At 39.6% G+C, this 20,975-nt stretch overlaps 1 protein-coding gene across 8 annotated transcripts in view; it reads left to right on the forward strand.

The window, feature by feature from the left end:
- Positions 1-20,975, forward strand: part of ascc3 (activating signal cointegrator 1 complex subunit 3) — a 203,058-nt gene that overhangs the window by 79,272 nt on the left and 102,811 nt on the right. For all 8 annotated transcript variants that reach the window (XM_015949512.3, XM_015949510.3, XM_015949509.3 and 5 more), the window contains exon 11: positions 3,664-3,828. In XM_015949512.3, coding sequence (XP_015804998.3) covers positions 3,664-3,828 — 165 coding nt within the window. The remainder of the gene's footprint in view (positions 1-3,663; positions 3,829-20,975) is intronic.

The raw sequence follows: 20,975 nt of genomic DNA on the forward strand, positions 1-20,975 counted from the left end.
CTAATTGTAAGTGGATTCTCACTGTACTAAACCATGAGGACTCGTACGCATGCACGCACGCACACACACACACGCACACACACAGTTGTACACACAACATTTAGGGCTCTTCATAAATGGATGAGAGTACTTGTTAACATATCACATTCCAGGAAATATCTCTCTCTGACCTCCCTACTCCATCTTCCCTCCACCTACCTCGTCCTCCTACATTCCCCACTCTCCTTGGCTGCTGCCGTTACCATGGAAACAAAACAGGTTTTAAGGGATGCAGTCATGTGTTTGCTGGCATAATGGTGAGTGGCATCCCAGGAATTCCACACCCTCCTGTCTTTGGCCAAAGAGGAAGTTCTAATTAAAGAGCAAGTCAACCCCTACCAGAGTCTAACTCCACTCCCACTTCATGTTTGAAAAATGCAACAACTGCTGTTGCCTGGCAGACCGAGAGGGCGGAGCCGCTAACAAATACACCCACCCACACACACACAGGCTCACGACAGCATTGTGACATCATAATGTACCAGTTTACATCATAGCATACTTCTTAGCCAATAGTGATGGCAGATTTAAATTAAAATACAGTGCAGAGTTTTTACCTGACAACGGCACAACACTGCCAGTTTTAGGCAGAATATTTAAATTTTAACTAAGATGCACTGAAGTGCCAAATTATTGACGACACGTGTCTGCAGCACGATTAGACACTCGTTTATTTAGTTTATCAGCAAAAAAAAGTTTATTTGGGGGTGACTTGCTCTTTAATGAGGTCCAAGAAATAGATGGCTTACAGAGAAAGTTCGGAATATCAGGGCAAACATGGACAGTGAGTCAGAAAGTCGAGTCGCACATTGAGAAAGTGAATTTGTTTCATCACACCATCAAAGAGTGGTCACTAAATTGGACTGTTATTAGATGATATCTTAGTAGTACTGTAGTTGAGCAATGAAAAGTAGTATTTCGCATTTTTATCATGTTAAAGGTACATTTTCCAGCTTCAGACACATGGCAATAAAAATCCTGGGTGTGTATATATATATATATATATATATATATATATATATATACACATATATGTGTATATATATATATATATATATATATATATATATATGTGTGTGTGTGTGTGTGTGTGTGTGTGTGTGTGTATATGTATATATGTATATGTTTATATTTGTATATGTATATATATATATATATATATATATATATATATATATATATATATATATATATATAAAGTTTAAAACCTTTTGACTTGCCTTTAAACCTGAACCTCCACACAATTTTTAAATCCTTTTACACTCCTACGCATTTTATTTAAACAGAAGCCAACATTCACTGTTCCTGCTGCTCTTAATTTAGTAATGCTTTTATAATGTTTTTAATTTTCTCTTTAACACCAGTGTTTGTATCTCTTCACATCAAAATGTCCTTGGATTAAACAACATTAATGAAAATTCGAGTTCAAATTATGCTCTGTAAAATTGCAGCCATCAATACATTTAGGGGATTGGTTTAATTCTTGTTGCCATCAAATGATAAATTGGTTAAATGGCATTATTCATACAAACAATAGTGTGTTTTCTCAGCTCTTCCTTTTGTGTTTCTGCAGAGCAATTAAAAAAGCACTTTGGCCTGTGTTCATTTGCTTTAGCTTCCATTTAGATCAACCAGTAGCTCCAATTAGGAGCAGCAGCTTCCTTTTCTGTCTGCATGCCAGTCTCTAATGGCTGGATTCATTGATTCAAATTCAAACTAGAGGGGGTTTAATGAACAGTTTTTTTTAGCAAGAGTTTTATAGGAATCTGCAGACCCGCAGACAATTTGCCGAATAGTTCACACACGATTAATTATGCATTGTAGTATTTTTCTTGAAACAAGAGAATAAAAGAACACTAAGCAGTGTGCTGAGAGGGTGTCTGTTGACATTTGATTCAGATAATGTGTTGATACTACTGGATATAATTACTCTGAGAAGAATGCCAAAACAAAAGCAGAAATGCTGACTGCTCATTATATTGCACAAAGCAAGATATGATTACTTTTGTGGAGTAAATTATAGGCTAACGTTACAAATATCTTCTAACTCCTCTTGTTACATAGAAATCACCTCAAAAAGACCCAGAATAGTCCATTCCAGGTTTTGGATGATTTTAAATGTTCTTTTGAGGTTGTCATCCAGTGTGAGGGGAGACATTGGTCCTGTTTTTCACTGGTAAACTAGATATTAGTGGTTACCCATTGCTGCCTCTTGTCATTACCACGAGACTCACCCACCCAGGAAAGACCAGCCGAGGTTCAACAGGCCTTTTTTAGAGTTTGTTGTTGGTAAAAGTAAACATTCAAAATGAATTTACTTATATTGAGTCCAGATCATTATGACAGTTAAAAGTTTCCTTTGTAAGAAAACCCAGCAGGTTGCATCGAGTCGCTGACTGTTTAGATCAGAGACTTTACAGCAGCCTCCATACTAAAGCCCAATTCTGCGACAGAGACAAACAACGCCATTTTGTGTCTGTGACAGAGACATGCCCCAAATGTTAGATTGCCGTGGAGAGGAAAACTCGCCAGAAGCTGGTTTAGTTCTAGGTTAGGTGTTTAAATAGTTCATTCAGTTTGGTGTTACTGAGAGACTAAATCTGTTTAAAATATCTAAAAACAAGCTTTACAACCAGTAAGACGCTTACAAGGCCATAAGAAGAAGAAGAAAGTATCATTTTTATAGCTAAGACATTTTTATAATGTAAGTATAGCTTAGCTTCCCCATGGCTTTTTTGGCCTGCCTATATTAATTGTGGCACTTAAACGTTTATTATTTTATCAGGTGGTGGTTGTTATGCAAGGGTTGAGAACCACTGCTATCATTTCTCAGGAGGTGAAACCAGACCTGACAACATGATGGCACCAATAAGTCACCACAGTGTTCCAGGAGGAACAGTTCATCCCTTTTTACTTCAGCATTTGGTGCAGAACATAGAAAGTTTTATTGTGTTTATGTTTTAGATTATATAATATTGTAAGCCAGTTGAGATTCAATTTCATGTTTTGTACGTAAAAATGACAAAAGTTTCTAGTTGAAGAAAAAATCCCTGTGAACTGATTTAGCTGGTTTATGTAGCCAAAAATGCATCCTGAAAAAGCAAGAACCTATTCTTTAATGGTTTCCAAACTGGCAATGGGAATCCTGCACCTTGCTGAAGACAAAGACAAAGCTACTGTTGTTAGCTTTACAGTGTCAAATAAACATTAAGTCACATATTTCTTTTCTTTTTCTAATGCATCTTAAACAGATGTAGGTCTTTTCCTTTACAAGGTGACATCGTGCTCTCAGCTTTTTAATTCAGCCGTACGGTGGTGAAATGCCCACGGTGCATTGAGTGCAAAAGAACAACAATTTTTGATACAACTTAATGCAAATGAGAAGGTTGTTTTTCAGGTTGTTGTACAAAGTGGGTGAAGCTTTCTTTGCTCTTTTTTATCTACAGATTTATGCCATAAATAACTTAGAAATTTTTGCGGTTAGGTTTAGGGTGTGAAAGAAAAAGGAATGAACTTTCCTGCTACATGAGTGTGTTTTAATTATGTATAGTTGAAGTTGAGGAAAGGTAAAGATGTCTGTCTGTCACGTTCCACCTAACCCACTGTGATCATACACGATTTCAGATGCTGGTGACGACTCCTGAGAAGTGGGATGTTGTGACCAGGAAGAGTGTTGGAGATGTGGCTCTATCACAGATTGTGCGCCTGCTTATCCTGGATGAAGTTCACCTGCTACATGAGGATCGAGGTCCGGTGTTGGAGAGCCTGGTGGCCAGAACCATCAGACAGGTCATTCCTCCTCCCTCTAATATCTGATGTGTTGTGTGTTTAGAATGAATAATTGTAGGAGACCATTGTAATTGTTGGGTGTCCCAAAATATTGAGCCTGTCCCCGTTGAAGGTTAGGCTCTACCAGAGCTGCCTTTTGTCTCTGGGTCTTTAATTGACAAAAATCCAAGTGTGTGGATTAAGAGTTGTTTCAAAACGACTTCATACTTGCGTTTTCCCATCACTCTGGAACAGGTTATACTCATCAATTCAGAGTGCTGTTCACAAACATCTTTAGATGTAGTTGACTACATCTAATCTTTTTGTTTTCTAATCGTTTTGTTCATGTTTTACCTTGTTGTGATGATTCCTCCCATAAAGTCTTCTTTTCACGATTGACTCTGATATTTACATATAGTGTTGCCAAGAAGAGGCTTTTTGTTTCACCATGGAAAGGCTCGTGCCATTATCCACCACTTTTGGCTAAGCTGCTTGGAGTTCACGAGCTCAACTAAAACCTCTTTCATCCGTCCCTCTATCCGTTTTCCTCTGCTGATCTGGGTCCATGTCGTGGGAATAACAGTTCCAGCAGAGAGGCCCCAACCTCCCTTTCATAGGAACTTCCAGCTCCACTGGTGAGACTCTAAGGCGTTCTCTAGCCAGCGTGGAGATATAATGACTCCATCATGTCCTTAGTTGACCCAGGAACCTTCTGCCGACAGGAAACATGAAAGGCACCCAGGCATCCTGACCTAGTGCCCGAACCACCTCACCTGGCTCTTCACAGTATGGAGGAGTAGCACTCCACTCCAAGTCTCTTACAAATGTGTGGTCTCCCTCTCTTTCCTTCCCTCACTTGTGAAAAAAAGCCCAAGATACTTAATGTGCTGCACTTGAGGTAGGACCTAGGGGGCTGAATAGTCAGTTTCTGATCAAAATTGCCATTTGAAGCAAAGCAATCTAATGATGGTCAAAGTTGTGGTTTTATTTTTTATTTACTTATTTGTTTTAAGCCAGCTGACCATGATTCTGTTGTGGCAACTATTTTATACATCAGGGGTTTCCCCAGATTTAAAAGCACATTAGCAGCGAGTAGTGGGGGTGGAGGTGGGGGGTCATGAGAGCCCAGTGCTTGAGCTGATGTAACGGTGCATCAGCAGTGCATTTGCCTGTTTTTCCTTTCTTTTCTTTTTTGTGGCGCAGCGAGGGCAAATATTAATAACAGTTGTGGTCATCTGTCGCTCATTTTCTGCCCCTTAATCAGCCCCTCAGCAATTCATGATAGTGAGATGGAAAGTCTGAGTCATCTGCTTCCTGCAACAGTGGAAAGGGGTTTACTGTAGTATCACTGTGGTTTTTACATGCGCATCAGAAATTATGTCAGTCTGGCTGAAGGTAAATCGAAGCACCCACATAATGAGGTAGAAACTACTTCACTGCATGTAAACGGCTCCGTTAAACAGATTCCGGTTGTTTCTGGAAGTGTCGAGGCTGCGGAAGCGATCTTATAATATCATCGTCACAAAGTAAAGCGTGTAACACCAACAAACAGTACAGTGCGTACCAAATAAACTGTAGTGCAGCGTTGTTGTCCATTCTTTTGGCCATTATGCATATCCTGTTTTTACTCTGCTTCACTATTGCTGGTGTTTGTACTATTTGTGTTGCTGTAAGCCAGTGTTTTTCAATCATTTTTGTCAACCCCCGCCACACACACACACACACACTTGTATTTGTATGTTTATGTGGACTTCCATTCATTTTAGTGACTCCACTATGCCTAACCCATACCCTGACCAATGGGGTTCTATTCCTAACCTAAACTAAAAGTTAAATCGCACACACCATACATCTAAAACCAAGTTTTAGGGTGCTCCGCATTGTGTGGACCGGCAAAATGTTCCCACAATGTGGAAATGTCCACATGTTACAGGTTAAAGTTGAAACTTGTCCACTTAAACATATAAAGACACACACACACACACACACACACACACACACACACACACACACACACACACACACACACATGTTTAGTTCAAGCTAATAAATGCATAATTTCTTCTTATTTATTAATATTTTTATCTTAATGTGTCACTTGCTTACAGTAAATCCTCTAATACAGGCCCGGGCCTGTATTTGACTCAAGCTCATCAAGCTCCAGGCCTTTATTGGAAGGAGGACCAGAATTAGAGGCAGGCCTCTATTTCTATTTGAGCAAAATGAACTAATGGTTCGCTGGAGTTTTTGACAATTAAAATTGCGCCCACATTTTCAAAGTTAAACACATTTCTTTTAACAACGGTAGTTTCTGCTTCAGCCCTCTCCCCCCTCCCCCTGCGCAGCAGCTGCAAACTCACTGATGCGCTGCAGCCTCTCGGAGTTCCTGCTGCTCTAAACATTAAAATAATTATTTCATTTTCTGTTCCTCACCTCTGATTACCTTCAATGGTGTCTGTTTTTTGCAACCACCAGGTACAAAAACTAACTTGTTTTTATTTGACTATTTTTCTGTCCTGTCTGTTTATTATCTTCCTGCATCTCCTCTCAGTCCTAAAGAGAAACTGCTACCTGGGTTCATATATATTCACCTTATGAGTTACCTTTGAACTGCAGTTCTCAAAGATCTACTGACCGCTAAAACAGCGGAGTGCTCGCTGCTTGCCGGCCGCATCAGTGATCGGTGCGTCACCGGAGGACAAGGTGATGCGCCCCGCTCCACAGCGAAATGCATCAGGCGCAAATAAAAGACAGAAAACATTAAAGGAAATGAGCCGACATGAACGATCGCGCGTTAAATTAGTTTTTGAGGTGGCGACACCTGATTTGATAATGTTACTGTGGCCGTGCTCAAGATGCAGATGTTTGGAGCGCGTCAACAATCAGAGCTTTGCATGCGCAAGCTGGTTAAGGTTAGGATGGAGTGAGGGGAAGGTTAAATTGCAAGAGGGTAAACGTCACAATTTGGTTAAATGTCCGTTTTATGGCGGGTGTCGGTACTGACGCTCTGGCACAGGGCGTCACCTCTCGATGCGCAGGAGCTTGTCACCTGCTGACAGCAGGCTGCTGTCTTTTCCGAGGGCTGCATCTTGCTGGTCATTATCACGTGACAGCGACTAGTCGATGACAGGCATAAAAAGTCACTATAGTGAAGTCGACTAGTTCATACAGCCCCTGCTACTGCTCCCCAGAGTGTTCTGCAGCATAATCAGCACATTCTCTTTGAACTTGATATCAAATTTTCACCTCCTCTTCATCTCCGCACGGTTAAAGTTACCCTCGCGGTCTATCACTGGCAAATCAAAAGTGAGACGGATGACACAACCGCCCCCCGTACTTGTTTGTTACCACATTCCACCCGGCCACAATAAAATACCGGCCATTATTCACCTCTGCCGACTCCGACACCAGCCAAAATATGATACCCGGCCGTTAATTGAATACAGGCCAATATTAGAGGGTTTACGGTAAATTTGTTTGTGTGCACCATTCTACCTAAGCAAATTCCTGGTTATGTGAACCAGCTCACTTACTTGGTAATCAAATGATTCTGATTTTGATACGGACTGAGCATAAATGTTAGCTAAACACCAAATGTATCATGGTTAGGTAATGACAACACATAACTTTAACAGCTCTGTGGAACAGAAAGGAAATGTATCAGGGAATTGGCTCCACAAAGCAATTTCTTCACCAGCTACTACTACTTACTTACTAAAAACAATTTATCCAGTGGTTATGAAGGCTTTGTCTTAATTTTTTAGTCTTTTGCTGCCAACAATATTGAGTCACAAGAGAGGCAGCCTGTCAAATACTCCGAGTGCTGCTGCCACCAGCTGACTGGGGGTGGTTTAGTATTCCAGCATGAGAAAAGATGCTTAAAAAATGGATTCTCCTGCTTCTCGCGCTCCCATGACAACGAGAAACACTGCTATTAGCTATCTGGGAAAATGCCGACACAAAAGAGAGGGTTTCATGTGATAGTTAAAGCTGCAGTTGTCTGCAAAGCTCCTGAATGACCCAGAATCTGTTGTGTCAACTATTTTGCACGGCCGGAGTTACAGCTGTAGCGGCAAACGCCAACAGTGTATGGGGTGGGGGTTGTCTGCATAGCGTGAGGGCGAGTCGATGCCTGAGCTGACAGAGCGATGCGTTTGATCATTTGTCCCATTTTGTTTTGGTGGAGCTACTGCAGCCGTGAAAGGTATAGAGATATAAATTATATGTTACTGGAGACACAATCCTGCTTTAGAACGACCACACACCATCATCAGTGTACCAATGTATACCTGTTTTATAGCCACCACCAGTGATCAGATTGGTATCGTCTGGTTTTATAAGGTCATGAAGTCATAGAGTAATGTCAGCTTCAGTTCCGAATCTTTGGTCTTCTTTTTATTTCTTCTTTCACCATGTCACTTCATGTTGCAGAAGCATTTGTTCAGCAATTATAATTGTTTCTTAGGAATGTGCTCAGCAGGTCGCAGTCATGTGGATTAAACAAAACATTGGCTCAAAAATGTTCACGTCAAGGACTTTTTTGTAATATATTTGTTGAAGTTACTCTATCAGTCCTAATATGTATTCTTACCTGGTAGGTAAAAAAAATTGAAAAGTTCTAAATTAGCATCAGAAGTTCCAACCTGGCCCTGTTTGACTCAGTTGGTTTGTTTTACTTCATGGTTACTTCAGGGCTTTTTATCAGTAGTGAACAGATTCTTGTGTGTGCCTTTCACCAGAGTAACCATCCCATTAATAAAATATAATTGCTCTCATTCAGACAATAGTTGTACCTCCTTTTGATTGTATTCATTTGATTTGAAAAGGTAAAATCATTTAGTCAAATGAACAGTTGAAGCTATGGCTTGATTTAAAATGTCCATTTAGTTTTTTCAGGAAATGTAAGTTTGTCTATTAAAGTTTATTTTCCACTGTTCATTCCTAAGAAAATGATCTTGACTCATCAGAACACAGGCAAATGTTTTAACTTGAGTTCCATTAAAAATATTTCAGAAGAAAACTTCTCACTTCTTACACTAAAAACCAAGTTAATCTCCTGAGACCCACATTTGTATTTGGTGTGATTTAAAAAATATATTAATTTAAACTATTTTAGCTATTCATAGCTTACTGTCATGAACGTGAACAAAATATTAAACATTTTCTAAAAAATTTCAGTTAGTATCAAGTGTCTCTAAATAATATAAAAAAGTGTAAGTTGAACAGATTTAAATACAGGTGCTGGCCAGTAAATTAGAATATCATCAAAAGGTTGAAAATATTTCAGTAATTCCATTCAAAACGTGAAACTTGTACATTATATTCATGCAATGCACACAGACCAATGTATTTCCAATGTTCATTACATTTAAATTTGATATTCATAAGTGACAACTAATGAAAACTCCAAATTTGGTATCTCAAAAAATTAGAATATTCTGAAAAGGCTGAATATAGAAGACACCTGCTGCCACTCTAATCAGCTGATTTACTCAAAACACCTGCAAAGGCCTTTAAAAGGTCCCTCAGTCTTGTTTTGAAGGCACCACAATCATGGGGAAGACTTCTGACTTAACAGCTGTCCAAAAGACAATCATTGACACCTTGCACAAGGAGGGCAAGACACAAAAGGTGATTGCTAAAGAAGCTGGCTGTTCGCAGAGCTCTGTGTCCAAGCACATTAACAGACAGGCGAAGGGATGGAAAAAATGTGGTAGAAAAAAGTGTACAAGCTCTAGGGATAACCGCACCCTGCAGAGAATTGTGACGACAAACCCATTCAAAAATGTGGGGGAGATCCACAAAGAGTGGACTGCAGCTGGAGTCAGTGCTTCAAGAACCACCACGAGGAGACTCATGAAAGACATGGGATTCAGGTGTCGCATTCCGTGTGTCAAGCCACTCTTGAACAAGAAACAGCGCAAGAAGCGTCTCGCCTGGGCCAAGGACAAAAAGGACTGGACTGATGCTGAGTGGTCCAAAGTTATGTTTTCTGATGAAAGCAAGTTCTGCATTTCCTTTGGAAATCAAGGACCCAGAGTCTGGAGGAAGAGCGGAGAAGCACAGAATCCACGTTGCATGAGGTCCAGTGTAAAGTTTCCACCGTCAGTGATGGTGTGGGGTGCCATGTCATCTGCCGGTGTTGGCCCACTCTGTTTCCTGAGGTCCAGGGTCAATGCAGCCGTCTACCAGGAAGTTTTAGAGCACTTCATGCTTCCTGCTGCTGACCAACTTTATGGGGATGCAGACTTCACCTTTCAACAGGACTTGGCACCTGCACACAGTGCCAAAACCACCAGCACCTGGTTCAAGGACCATGGTATCCCTGTCCTTGATTGGCCAGCAAACTCGCCTGACCTTAACCCCATAGAAAATCTATGGGGTATTGTGAAGCGGAGGATGCAATACGCTAGACCCAACAATGCAGAGGAGCTGAAGACGACTATCAGAGCAACCTGGGCTCTCATAACACCTGAGCAGTGCCACAGACTGATCGAGTCCATGCCACGCCGCATTACTGCAGTTATTGAGGCAAAAGGAGCCCCGACTAAGTATTGAGTGCTATACATGCACATTCTTTTCATGTTCATTCTTTTCAGTTGGCCAACATTAGAGAAACAAACATTTTTTCATTGGCCTTTAGAATATTCTAATTTTCTGAGATACCAGATTTGATGTTTTCATTGGTTGTCACCTATAAATATCAAAATTAAACGTAATAAACATCGGAAATACATTGGTCTGTGTGCATTGCATGAATATAATGTACAAGTTTCACGTTTTGAATGGAATTACTGAAATATTTTCAACCTTTTGATGATATTCTAATTTACTGGCCAGCACCTGTATTATAGTGCAAGAAGCCAGTGTCCTCATATGTGGACACAGGGTTTCAGGTTAAGGTTAGCTACCTCAACGTAAGCTAGTCAAATGTCTGAAAGGGTTTCAGACTATCAGCAGAAAGCAAGTGCTGTCAAATGCCAAAGTCTCTGGAGCTGAACATTAGTTGTTATCACACTGATTGCATGAAATATACATCTGCCTGTTGATACAATTCTGCTTTGTATGTACAGCGTGTTCTACTCCACTGCAGCCCCCAGATTATCGTCATTTCTGATTACATTCCCTGAATGCACTTGTTAACCCCCTCAGGCATATACTGTATACTGTCATTTCATTCACTATGAACACAACCTAGGCTGGTTGTTACAAACCCTAAGTGTTAGGCGTTGTGGTAAGGGGTAACATAAAAACTGATGCGGAGAAAGGAGGGGTGAGTGTAAATAAAAAGGATTTATTTTTACAGAACTCAAACCAAAATGCACAGTCCTAGACTGGAAGAGTTCAAATTTAAGGTAACTAAACAAAACACACGACGGAGATAACTAAAAACACCTGGGGCAAACGGTCCCAGGGAAGAAAACACGACAATGACTAAAGATCTAAAACGAAAAACAAAGAGCCGGAACTAACTAAAAACCAAATCTAGACGGCTATCAATATTCAAATGGGTATAAACAAAAAGCAAGCTACAAAGCTGAAAACAAAAACGAAAAGGGCCTCACTGGGGCAAAAACAAACGGATCTTCAAACGAACAAAGGTTACTGATTACTATTATCTGAATTCTATACCGAGTCAATCCGAATATCAAAACCAAGCTAACCGAGGAGAGAAAGACAGAGGTTTAGTCTGTGGTTCTCTCACTGAAAAACTGAAACGGGAGTCCTTTTCACTAACGCTTCATCATCATGAGATTGTCCGCAGCTGTTGCAGAGTGGGAGGGCCGAGGCCAGCCTGACGGAGGACCTGTCCAAGGTCCTGAAAAGCCTGGAGGAAAAACACGGGGCCACACAAGGCATGGGAGCCCAGGATCCGTAACACTGGTCAAATGCAAGTCAAGTGGCTTAGACAGCGATATGTTTTTCCACATTTGTCGAATAAATGTCTTATTCACATGTAGTAACAGTAATGTAGCTCATTGCATTGCTGTCTTCTCATAATAAGTAGTTTTTACTAAAACAACAAAAGATATAAAAATGAGGAAAACATGTGCTGAACACTGAAGCATATATAGGTTTCCACTGAAGCTAGGAGCTATAGGCCTTAGATCACAGTTGGTTTTGGTTTTAGAAAAATAAGAAATGTAAGATGCCTAAATTATCTGAAAACTCATTATTCCAGTAGAGCAAAGCATGTGGTAAAAGTTCCTCTTTCGCTATGAGAGAAGATGATTTGATGCAAAAAGATAACTTACATAAGCCTTAAACATGTATGACTCAATATGCAGGTAACTCTTGCAGCTGCTGGTGTCAGAGTACATAATGTCAACGTGATTGCAAAACTGTCAACCGCATGTGAGATGTGGCACGGAAAAGCTTTTGCTGCATTAAAAGAACATTAGAGCAATACACAGCTAATGACCAGTGAACATGTAAGCAAAGGCCAGGACCTAAACATACATGAGCTCAGACACCGTCACAGCTACTGCTTCTACTGCTGCTACTAGTACTACTACTGCTGTTTCTACTGCTGCTACTAGTACTACTACTACTACTTCTACTGCTGCTACTACTACTGCTGCTTCTACTACTACTACTACTACTGCTGCTGCTACTGCTACTACTACTGCTTTTACTACTATTAGTAAAAATTTTAATAATAGCAACTATAATACCAACTATTCTTTTGTGAAAGGTAATCTCAAATAACCAAATATAGCTGGGAAAATAATTATTTGACACATCAGCATTTTCATCAGTAAGGGCATCTCTAAGTTGGCTGTTAACACAGATTTTTCATCTTTGTCAATACCAGCTCAAGTATTTAATTCATGCAAAGATATCTAAACATTTATATTCAAAAATTGAGTTCTATGTAATAAAGTGAAAATACACAGGGGAAAAGTATTAAACACATGAAGATATCAAGGTGTCAAATGGCAAATGGCCTGGGGATCACCCTGAAACCTGTCAGTATTGGGAAAGAACCACCCCCCCACCCCCACCCCCACCCCCTTGATACTAATTGATATCAGCTGCTTTAGTCCTGATTAATGGCATATAAAGGCTGCTCATTACCCAGGAGGCACACAGGAAAGACTTCATGATGGGTAAAAGCAAAAACTCTCCCAAGATCCTCGTTATCTTATCGCTGAAACGCATTCTGATGGGAATGGTCAGAGGTGCATTTCCAGAATGAATGTTACCATGAGCACTGTGGGGGACCAGTATCCAGAAATGGAAAGAGCATCAGTTCACCACAAATCGGCACAATCAGCTGCTCCACTTAGGTTCCTTGTCAGAAGAGTCCAAAGAATAATCAGGAGAGTTCTCCAAGAGCCAAAAAAATAATAACACTCAGGCAGAACTTCAGGAAGACCTTTCATCAGCAGGTACTGTTGTTTCAAAGGCAACTAACCACCATGCAGTGAACCACCATGGCATCCATGCACGCTCACCTTGCAGGACTCCACTGCTGAACCAACAGCACGTTGAGGCTCAGTTAAAGTTTGATAAACAGCATTTGGAGAAGCCTGTGGATTACTGGGAGACTATGGTATGGTCACATTTTGGCTGTCCTTCTGCACACCATGTTTGGAGAAGAAATGGCACTGCCCACCACCCCAAGAACACCATACCAACAGTTAAGTTTAGGGATGGAGGCATCATAGTGTGGGGTTGCTTTTCAGCAAGGGGTACTGGCAGGCTTCATCAGGCTGTGCCAGTATAATTCAGTCATCTACAGATACATAAAACGGTGAGCTGCCAGTTTTACAACTGCATGTATGTATTGATATAACTCTGGAAAAATGTAATAACTAGTTTACAAGAATAACTTCTGACTGAGTGATGCTGCAGTCGCTCGTTAGCTCCTCTCGTTGATTTTGGCTGTAATCCAGAAAGGCGCGGAGGTTCTACTGGTCTCAGGAGGATCTATTGTTGAAATATGTGGATTATCTTTTAGATCCAACCTCTTTTCGTAGCTTTCACAAATGACATATTTTTTTCCTTACCGGAGCTAACATGGTTATTCGTGCGGCTGCCGTCATTCTAACAGGACTTGTCAGGAGTTCAGATGGATGGTATGTAGATTATTTTAGATTAAACCTCTGAGCAAATAACCCTGACCAACCCCTGTAGTCTGTGCATCAGCTGTGCTAATGGTCACTGCAGTTCTGAAGGAAGCTAGTGTTGTTTCTACATTTCCCCTCACAAACAGTTTTATGACTTTAATGTAGTTACATTAATTTAAAATGCGTGTAGGACTCCCACAAATGGCTCAGACTTTTGCTGCAGCTGTAAACGCAATTTCCCATAATCACTGAGATTACAAAGTTGAACAAAACACAGCTAATCACGTAGTACTAGCTGCAGCAGCTGTCCTGTAAGACCTCTTTCAGTGATGCACCGTTGTTTTGTGTTTATAGGAGATAATTTTGATTTTCTATAATGATTTATGACAACATAGCTTAACAAAATGAAGACCTGAACCCTGTTTTTTTATTTTATTTTTTTATAGATGGTTTAACTGAATTTCTACAATTTTCATGCAGAGTCTTTAATACTCTAATAAAGTAATAAAGTTTAATAAAGTAAACAAATCTGTATAATGTGCAGCAACATTTGTGAACATGACAGGAAATGACATCATACCATCTAAACATTAAAATGTGTTACTCAAATAATGCGAGGAGATAACTAAAGGTAAGAATTGTTTTCAGCTGTATTTATTGTAGGATTTTAATCTGCACTAATTTACCAAAGTGGGCCGCCTGAATGTTTTCAGCTAGAACACCGAATCCTTGATAACATTGGTCGTAGCAGCAACACGAAAATGGTTAAACAACCACAAGCACCACTCCATATGTCCAGCAATCCACTCCTCACGCCACTGCTGCTACCATCGTAACACTTTTAAAACCAGGGGAAATCTCGGATGTGTACTCACCAAGCAAATACTTCTTAGATCTTCAAATCTAATGCTTTTGCTCCCAGCTGCAGACATTGTTTTAGACATAAATTGTTCTAATGTTACCCGTAGCTTGTTCAAACAATAGCCGGCGCCGGACTCTGAAGGGTTCTTTTCTCATCTAGTCCTGCTTGTTCCATTTAGTGACTGGTTCTTTTTTCTGTTCTTCCATCTTTTGCGTTTTCTGATTGAATTTTTGTTATTGCCAATTTTCATTCTCATCTTTTTTTCATCGACAAAAATGTCGATCAGTATTCATCATAATTTAGTCTGTAAAGCTGGAATCGAACCCATGACCCTCCGATTATGAGGCAACCCGCTCTACCTCCTAAGCTACTGCTGTCCCAGAAACAGATTTCTTTCCCACAGATTCCAAAATGGCTGTACAAAATTGCTAATTAAGTTAATTATTAAACTGATATAAATTGGATAAATATTGCAATTTGGTACTTTATCAATGTCATTTATTGAAGCCTAAACTCAAGCAATACATTAGATGTTTGAAGTCACAACACAAGTGCTACTTGTACCCAGGGGCACAACTACCTACTTTTGGAGGGGTATGCAGAGACATAATAGGCGAAAATATTCAAGCTTATGTAATCTTATTTTCCGTCACCTGTGGGTTTAGTGCATACACTTACTATTACTTATAAAATCATATATAACAGCTGAAGTGTTAGTCTATGTATGTATTTTGGGTGCTTTTTAAGCTCAATACACTATACTACATTTGACCAATAAGATGTGAATTTCTATATAAATATGGAAATCCAACCTGATTGGTCTCAAAGGGTTTAACCAGAAGAGTTAGGGATTCTTTGTTTATTCAGGGATCGTAAGTAAACTTCGTATTAATTTAGACAAAGTCAGGTTTATAAAAAGTAAGAAATTTATTTTCTGAACAAATTATAAACACGACAACTAGGAAACTGTGAGGTGATGAGTGTATGATGTGTGAATTTGATGTGATCAGAACTAGTGTTGTCAAAAAAATCGATACCTAGATATAAATCGATGCTAAAAATGGTATCTGAATTAGATATTCCATCCCTGTGGTATCGATATTATGGACTATTATACACAGCCTTCTTCAAGTACACCGACATGCACGACAGCCAGATGCCGTAAAGCAACCTCCGCCTCCCAGACAAACAGAAGAAGAAGACGCTGCATGGCTACATTGCAATTTCCCACGCGAGTTGTCTCCGATCCAAGTTTTGTCTGTCAAATAAATAAACAAAAACATAAACAGCGAATTTGGGAGGCGCTTCACAGCCCAACTTAATTAGCATACGAGGTGCAGCCTCGAAATAAGACATTATCTGCACCAAAACATCTTCATGTCGAAAGGTTTTGTTGGGAATCATTAACGTGATTCCCCTTGTTCGTTTGGAGCGGGTCTGGGATTTCTAGGCGTAAACAGACTAGCTGCGGCTAATTAACCGGCGCTTTTAATGACGTCACTGCCGTGCGCCAATCTGTTTTTATTAAGATTACCGGTAGATGTACCTTTGTCCTACTGTGGAGAAATTTGTTTTCTCCCTTTATTGACCAACAGAGTTGTTCAAAAGTACAGAACAAAACACATGGCATTACATCTTATGACAAAAATGCACCTTAAACAGAGGTTAAGCAGCAAAACATCACTCTGCAAATAGTGTATATATAGTGAGACAATTCATGATTTAAAGTGTTAACTTTCGCCAGTTTTTGTACGCACGTTTTAAAAAATGCTGATACTTGAAAGGTTTAAGCACTTAATACACTTAATTCTTAACATTTAATTTTTGCAATATAAATTGAGGAATGTTATTTTTTTGAATAAACTTGTTCAATAAATTGGTGTTTTTAAATGGCATCGAAATCGAGTATCGAGTTTTTTTCCAAGTATCGAATCGAGTTTGAAATTTTAGTATCATGACAACCCTAATCAGAACCCTCGTATCTGAAGAAACTGAGTTCTGAGTGTGATTGAATTTGGTCTGCATTAAACTAGAAAGTTGGTTTCTAATAAAACAGCATCAAACAATCTGTCGTGTCTACGTACTCTTTCGGAGACTCTTTTGGATCCGAGATATCGGGGGTCGGGTGACCCCAAGGTATCGAAGTTCGTAGAAAAAAAACGCAGTACGATCAGGTTAGTCCAGAGTCGTCTCAAGGTCACGACAAACAGGTGGACTTGTTTTGCGTCTATGGAAGGACCCTTAAGGAGTCAGAGCTGTCTCGGCTTGGTTCTGAAGGAACCATTTGCGGTGTCAGCTGTAGCGTGCAACAGGTTTTGACAGCTTGTCAAGATGCGATGGGAGAAGAGTTTTCCTCCGGTGGCCAGTCCAGAGTTCGGCTCAACTGACTCACGAGGAAGTGAGTTCTGTTTTAATAATTGCCATATTTTGATTTACTGACAAATCTGAATTTGACATGTAAAAAGGTGTTAACAAACAAACCCCAGAACCACACGTTTCCCAGATACAGGATGCTCTGATTTGTGGATAAGAAAATATCTATGTGCAGTGATGTTAACTTTAACTTAACATGGAGATATGGTGAGTGTGTTCTTGTCCAGTCATGTACGTTGATTAAATATATGGGTCATATATTTCATGTCATCCTTTTTAAATTAAGCACATATTAATCAAAACATTGTTATTATTCTTCAGCCATTATTGTTCATTCAACCATATGATTATTTACATATTTCATTGCATCATCCCGTATTCATCATTATAACGGTTCATTATTATAAAAGTTCATTCTTCTTGTTCTGTGAAGCAAAGCAGATAAAGATCAGAGGAAGCTTGAGAGGGACCTTGGTCAAGCAACAGTATCTTTCTTGCAGATTAAAGGCACCAGGTGCAGACTAATGTCTCCATATGACCGGATACTGAAGAGGTCAAACTGTAGATGAAAAACTGACCATTTCTGGACACTACTCAGCTCACTACAGTCATTTGGGCATAGAAAGTGTTTCTATTGGAACTAAAGCTTGTTGGCAGCAGCTCAGCTGTTCTTTCCACACCGACAGGAGAAATCCTCTCATCAGCAGCAGGTGATCAACGGTGTCGTGACTGAACACCACCCCGAAAAAAACGAAACAAAAAGACAACAAAAAAACAACCTCTGACCAGCCCACCGGGAACTGCGCCGATTGGGCCCTGGTTTCTCCCGCCGTCCTCGTTAAGACAGTAGCTGCAGATAACGTTAACTCTCATTGTGACACACAGAGCTTGGCTCTGTTGGCGCTTATTAGTAGGACTAGATTTTAGTGTTTTAATGAATAAACACACACCTTAGTATATCTGTGGCTCATGTATAAAACCATCCACACCCCAGAGTGTGTGGGGGGGGCTGTGTGTTTGTGTGTGGCGTGCTTCCCTGTTGCTCATTGCATAATTTGCATGTACACAAATGGGCAAAAACACAGGATTGGCAGACTTAAAATATTTTTTGCCTCATCACTTTGGCGCCCCACCCAGCCTGGCACCCTTATGCATCGTGTTCACTGCATACCCACTTTTTGCACCGCTGCTTCTACCAACACTGTAGCCAAGGAGAACAACACATAGTGAATCTGGTCTTGTGCTTTTAATGTTTGTGCACAAATGCAGGTGTGTAAGTACAACGTGATGAGTATGTGTGTAACAACCCACACACACACAAAAGTGTAATTCGACCTTCACAATAAGAAAACAGAACAAAAATGTTTATTGATGAACAAAACTGGAGAAAGTAAATAAAGCAGTCAATTAAAACCCCAAATTAAAAATTGTTTAATAGGCTGCAGCTGCATGAAAACCCTCAAGTGAACCTTCAGTTACCTCACAACTACATAAAAGTCTGTTGAAGATGAAAGTCTGACTAGTGGACAGCATTTAAAACAACTACTGTTATTTCCACTGACATGTAGGAACTGTAGGAACCAACTAAATTATTGAAATCTGTTATGTTTACCACGTGTTTAGAAATTAACAAGCTAATTCTCTAAATGGGTCTCAGGTTTTCAGATGGCTGCACTTTTACGTGACTGATGAAAAATGAATGACTACTTTTTATTTAAGTGCAGAATTCGCATAAAAAATTCCGGCAGTTTCTGCTGTCCTCTTCAAAATTTCTGCATTTTTACTCCACTTCACTGACCCCAACAGCTGCAGGAAATTGTAAAATGTTCTCATAATTTTCTTTGTTGCTAAATGAGCATGCATGTGTAATGATTAGTTTCTGATTTGCTCATTCACAGAAAACACTGGCTGTTTTTTACATTGTCACATTTTCAAAAGCATCTTTTGTAATCACAGGTTATTGAGATGTTACTCCCTCTTCGAGTAAAATCAATAATTTATATAAATTAAAGGCGTAGTTCACTTAAAAGGACTTTTTTTAATGATTAGAATTAGTTACTGAGTTTTTCAAGTAAGCTGAAAATGAAAATAGCCTACACCTATCTCCTGCATTAAGCTTCTGATAGGATATGAAAAGCTTGACAGATCTATGTCACACTGTCACTTAACATTCATGTCCTCACCCATCTTGACTTTTGACGGGGAAAGTTGTTGGTTTAGCGTCTAGGAAATGACAGAGAACGTCTTGGCTAGTAGAAGCTAACCATTAGCATTAGCTACTGCACAACATGGCAGAACTCCTTCAAGCTTGTTATTTGTGTAGATAAAACATCAGTGTTGCAAAGTAAATGGAGTCAGTGGTGGAGTTGCATCTCTGTTAATATCAGGAAGACTCCATATCCCGCTGTCTGAAGCTCTCCCCTGATCTGGCAGTTTTCTAGATCCTGAAGCAGGCGCACCAGGGCTTTTTGTACCCAGACTACAGCTAACAAGGAATATGAATGCTTCTAGAGACTACAGCAAATGTGTTGATTAAATGAGTGAACCACACATTTAACCTAACAACATATTGTATTTCTTTTAGATTTTCATGTCTAAATTATTACATGAACGTCAAATGTTGCAACTCTACCCAACTTAAACCTCTGGATTTAATGCCATTACTTAAAAAATATATGCTTCCACTTCCTTTTTAACAAAGCTTTCGAAAGGTCTCAACAAAACAAACAACTGACTCGTCTGCCGCAGTAGTGTTTTTCTTTTATTTTCATGGTATCTATGTTTATCCTTTTTGTCTGATCAAATGGCTTTTGTTCTCTAAATAATTACCTCATCTGTATCAGTATAGATGTCCTGATCGTTTTTTTTGTTGCCCATTGAGATCTGATATGTATCATCAGTGTCCTTGTTTTTGGCCAGTGTAGTTCTACAACTGTGGTTTAATAGAATATTAATCTGGTTTACATCAGTATCTGATTTCATTTAGCAGCACATAAGAATGTGTTTTATTAGCTTCCAGTAACTTATGAAGGAATAAATCTCAGCCTGCAGGCATGTTACTGCTGCATGAAAACAATGATTTCCAGTGATGAAGATTGGCACATGATTACACTGGAGCCATCCAGGACATTTTGATCATTATGTAAATTTGGGGAGGCTGATAGGCAGTGGGGACTGTAGTGTCCAATATCCTCTTTTGATTAACTGCTGTCATATGTCAGTCTGTGGAAAGAAGCCACTGAATGGAGGGAGATGTTGAAGAGATTTTATTAGGTATTTTTAGAGTACATAGACTGAATCACAAGTACAGGTCCTTTGTGTGTGTCCTTGGCACTGGATGATATGACTCACCATGTGCCTAGTTCATAAAGGCCTTTAGAAATGTTGCACTGAATACCACAGTTTGTGCCCTAGGTTTAAGCTGAACTAATACATTCCTATAAAAGCTTGCTCTTTGTGTTAGATTGTAAAGCTGAGTTTTTGTAAGCATCACAGAACGATTAAAATCAATGAGTATAAAGCTCATGCTGGTTCTGTGAAGATGCCGCTGTCAGTAATTGACGAGCAGCCACATTTATGTTCTCTCATGGTTATTCATACAATCTGAGTTAACATTTCACCTTCCCGACATGTACACCACCAGTGGGTTATGCTGAAAATCCTTGGATTGAGAATGTTCTGTTTGGAAAACTGCAATATCAATCATTTGGCTTGCTCAACTGTAACTGAAAGAACAGGCCAAATTATTGAAAATAGAAAGATTTTCTATTTTTAGGATATTAACTTTCTGTATTTTCTTAAATTCATTGAGTTTCAGGTTGTGGCCTTGTTAAGGTTCATTCAGCCTTCAATCATTTTAC

Source organism: Nothobranchius furzeri, chromosome 5 (genome assembly GCF_043380555.1).
Source record: "Nothobranchius furzeri strain GRZ-AD chromosome 5, NfurGRZ-RIMD1, whole genome shotgun sequence".
Taxonomy (NCBI): domain Eukaryota; kingdom Metazoa; phylum Chordata; class Actinopteri; order Cyprinodontiformes; family Nothobranchiidae; genus Nothobranchius; species Nothobranchius furzeri.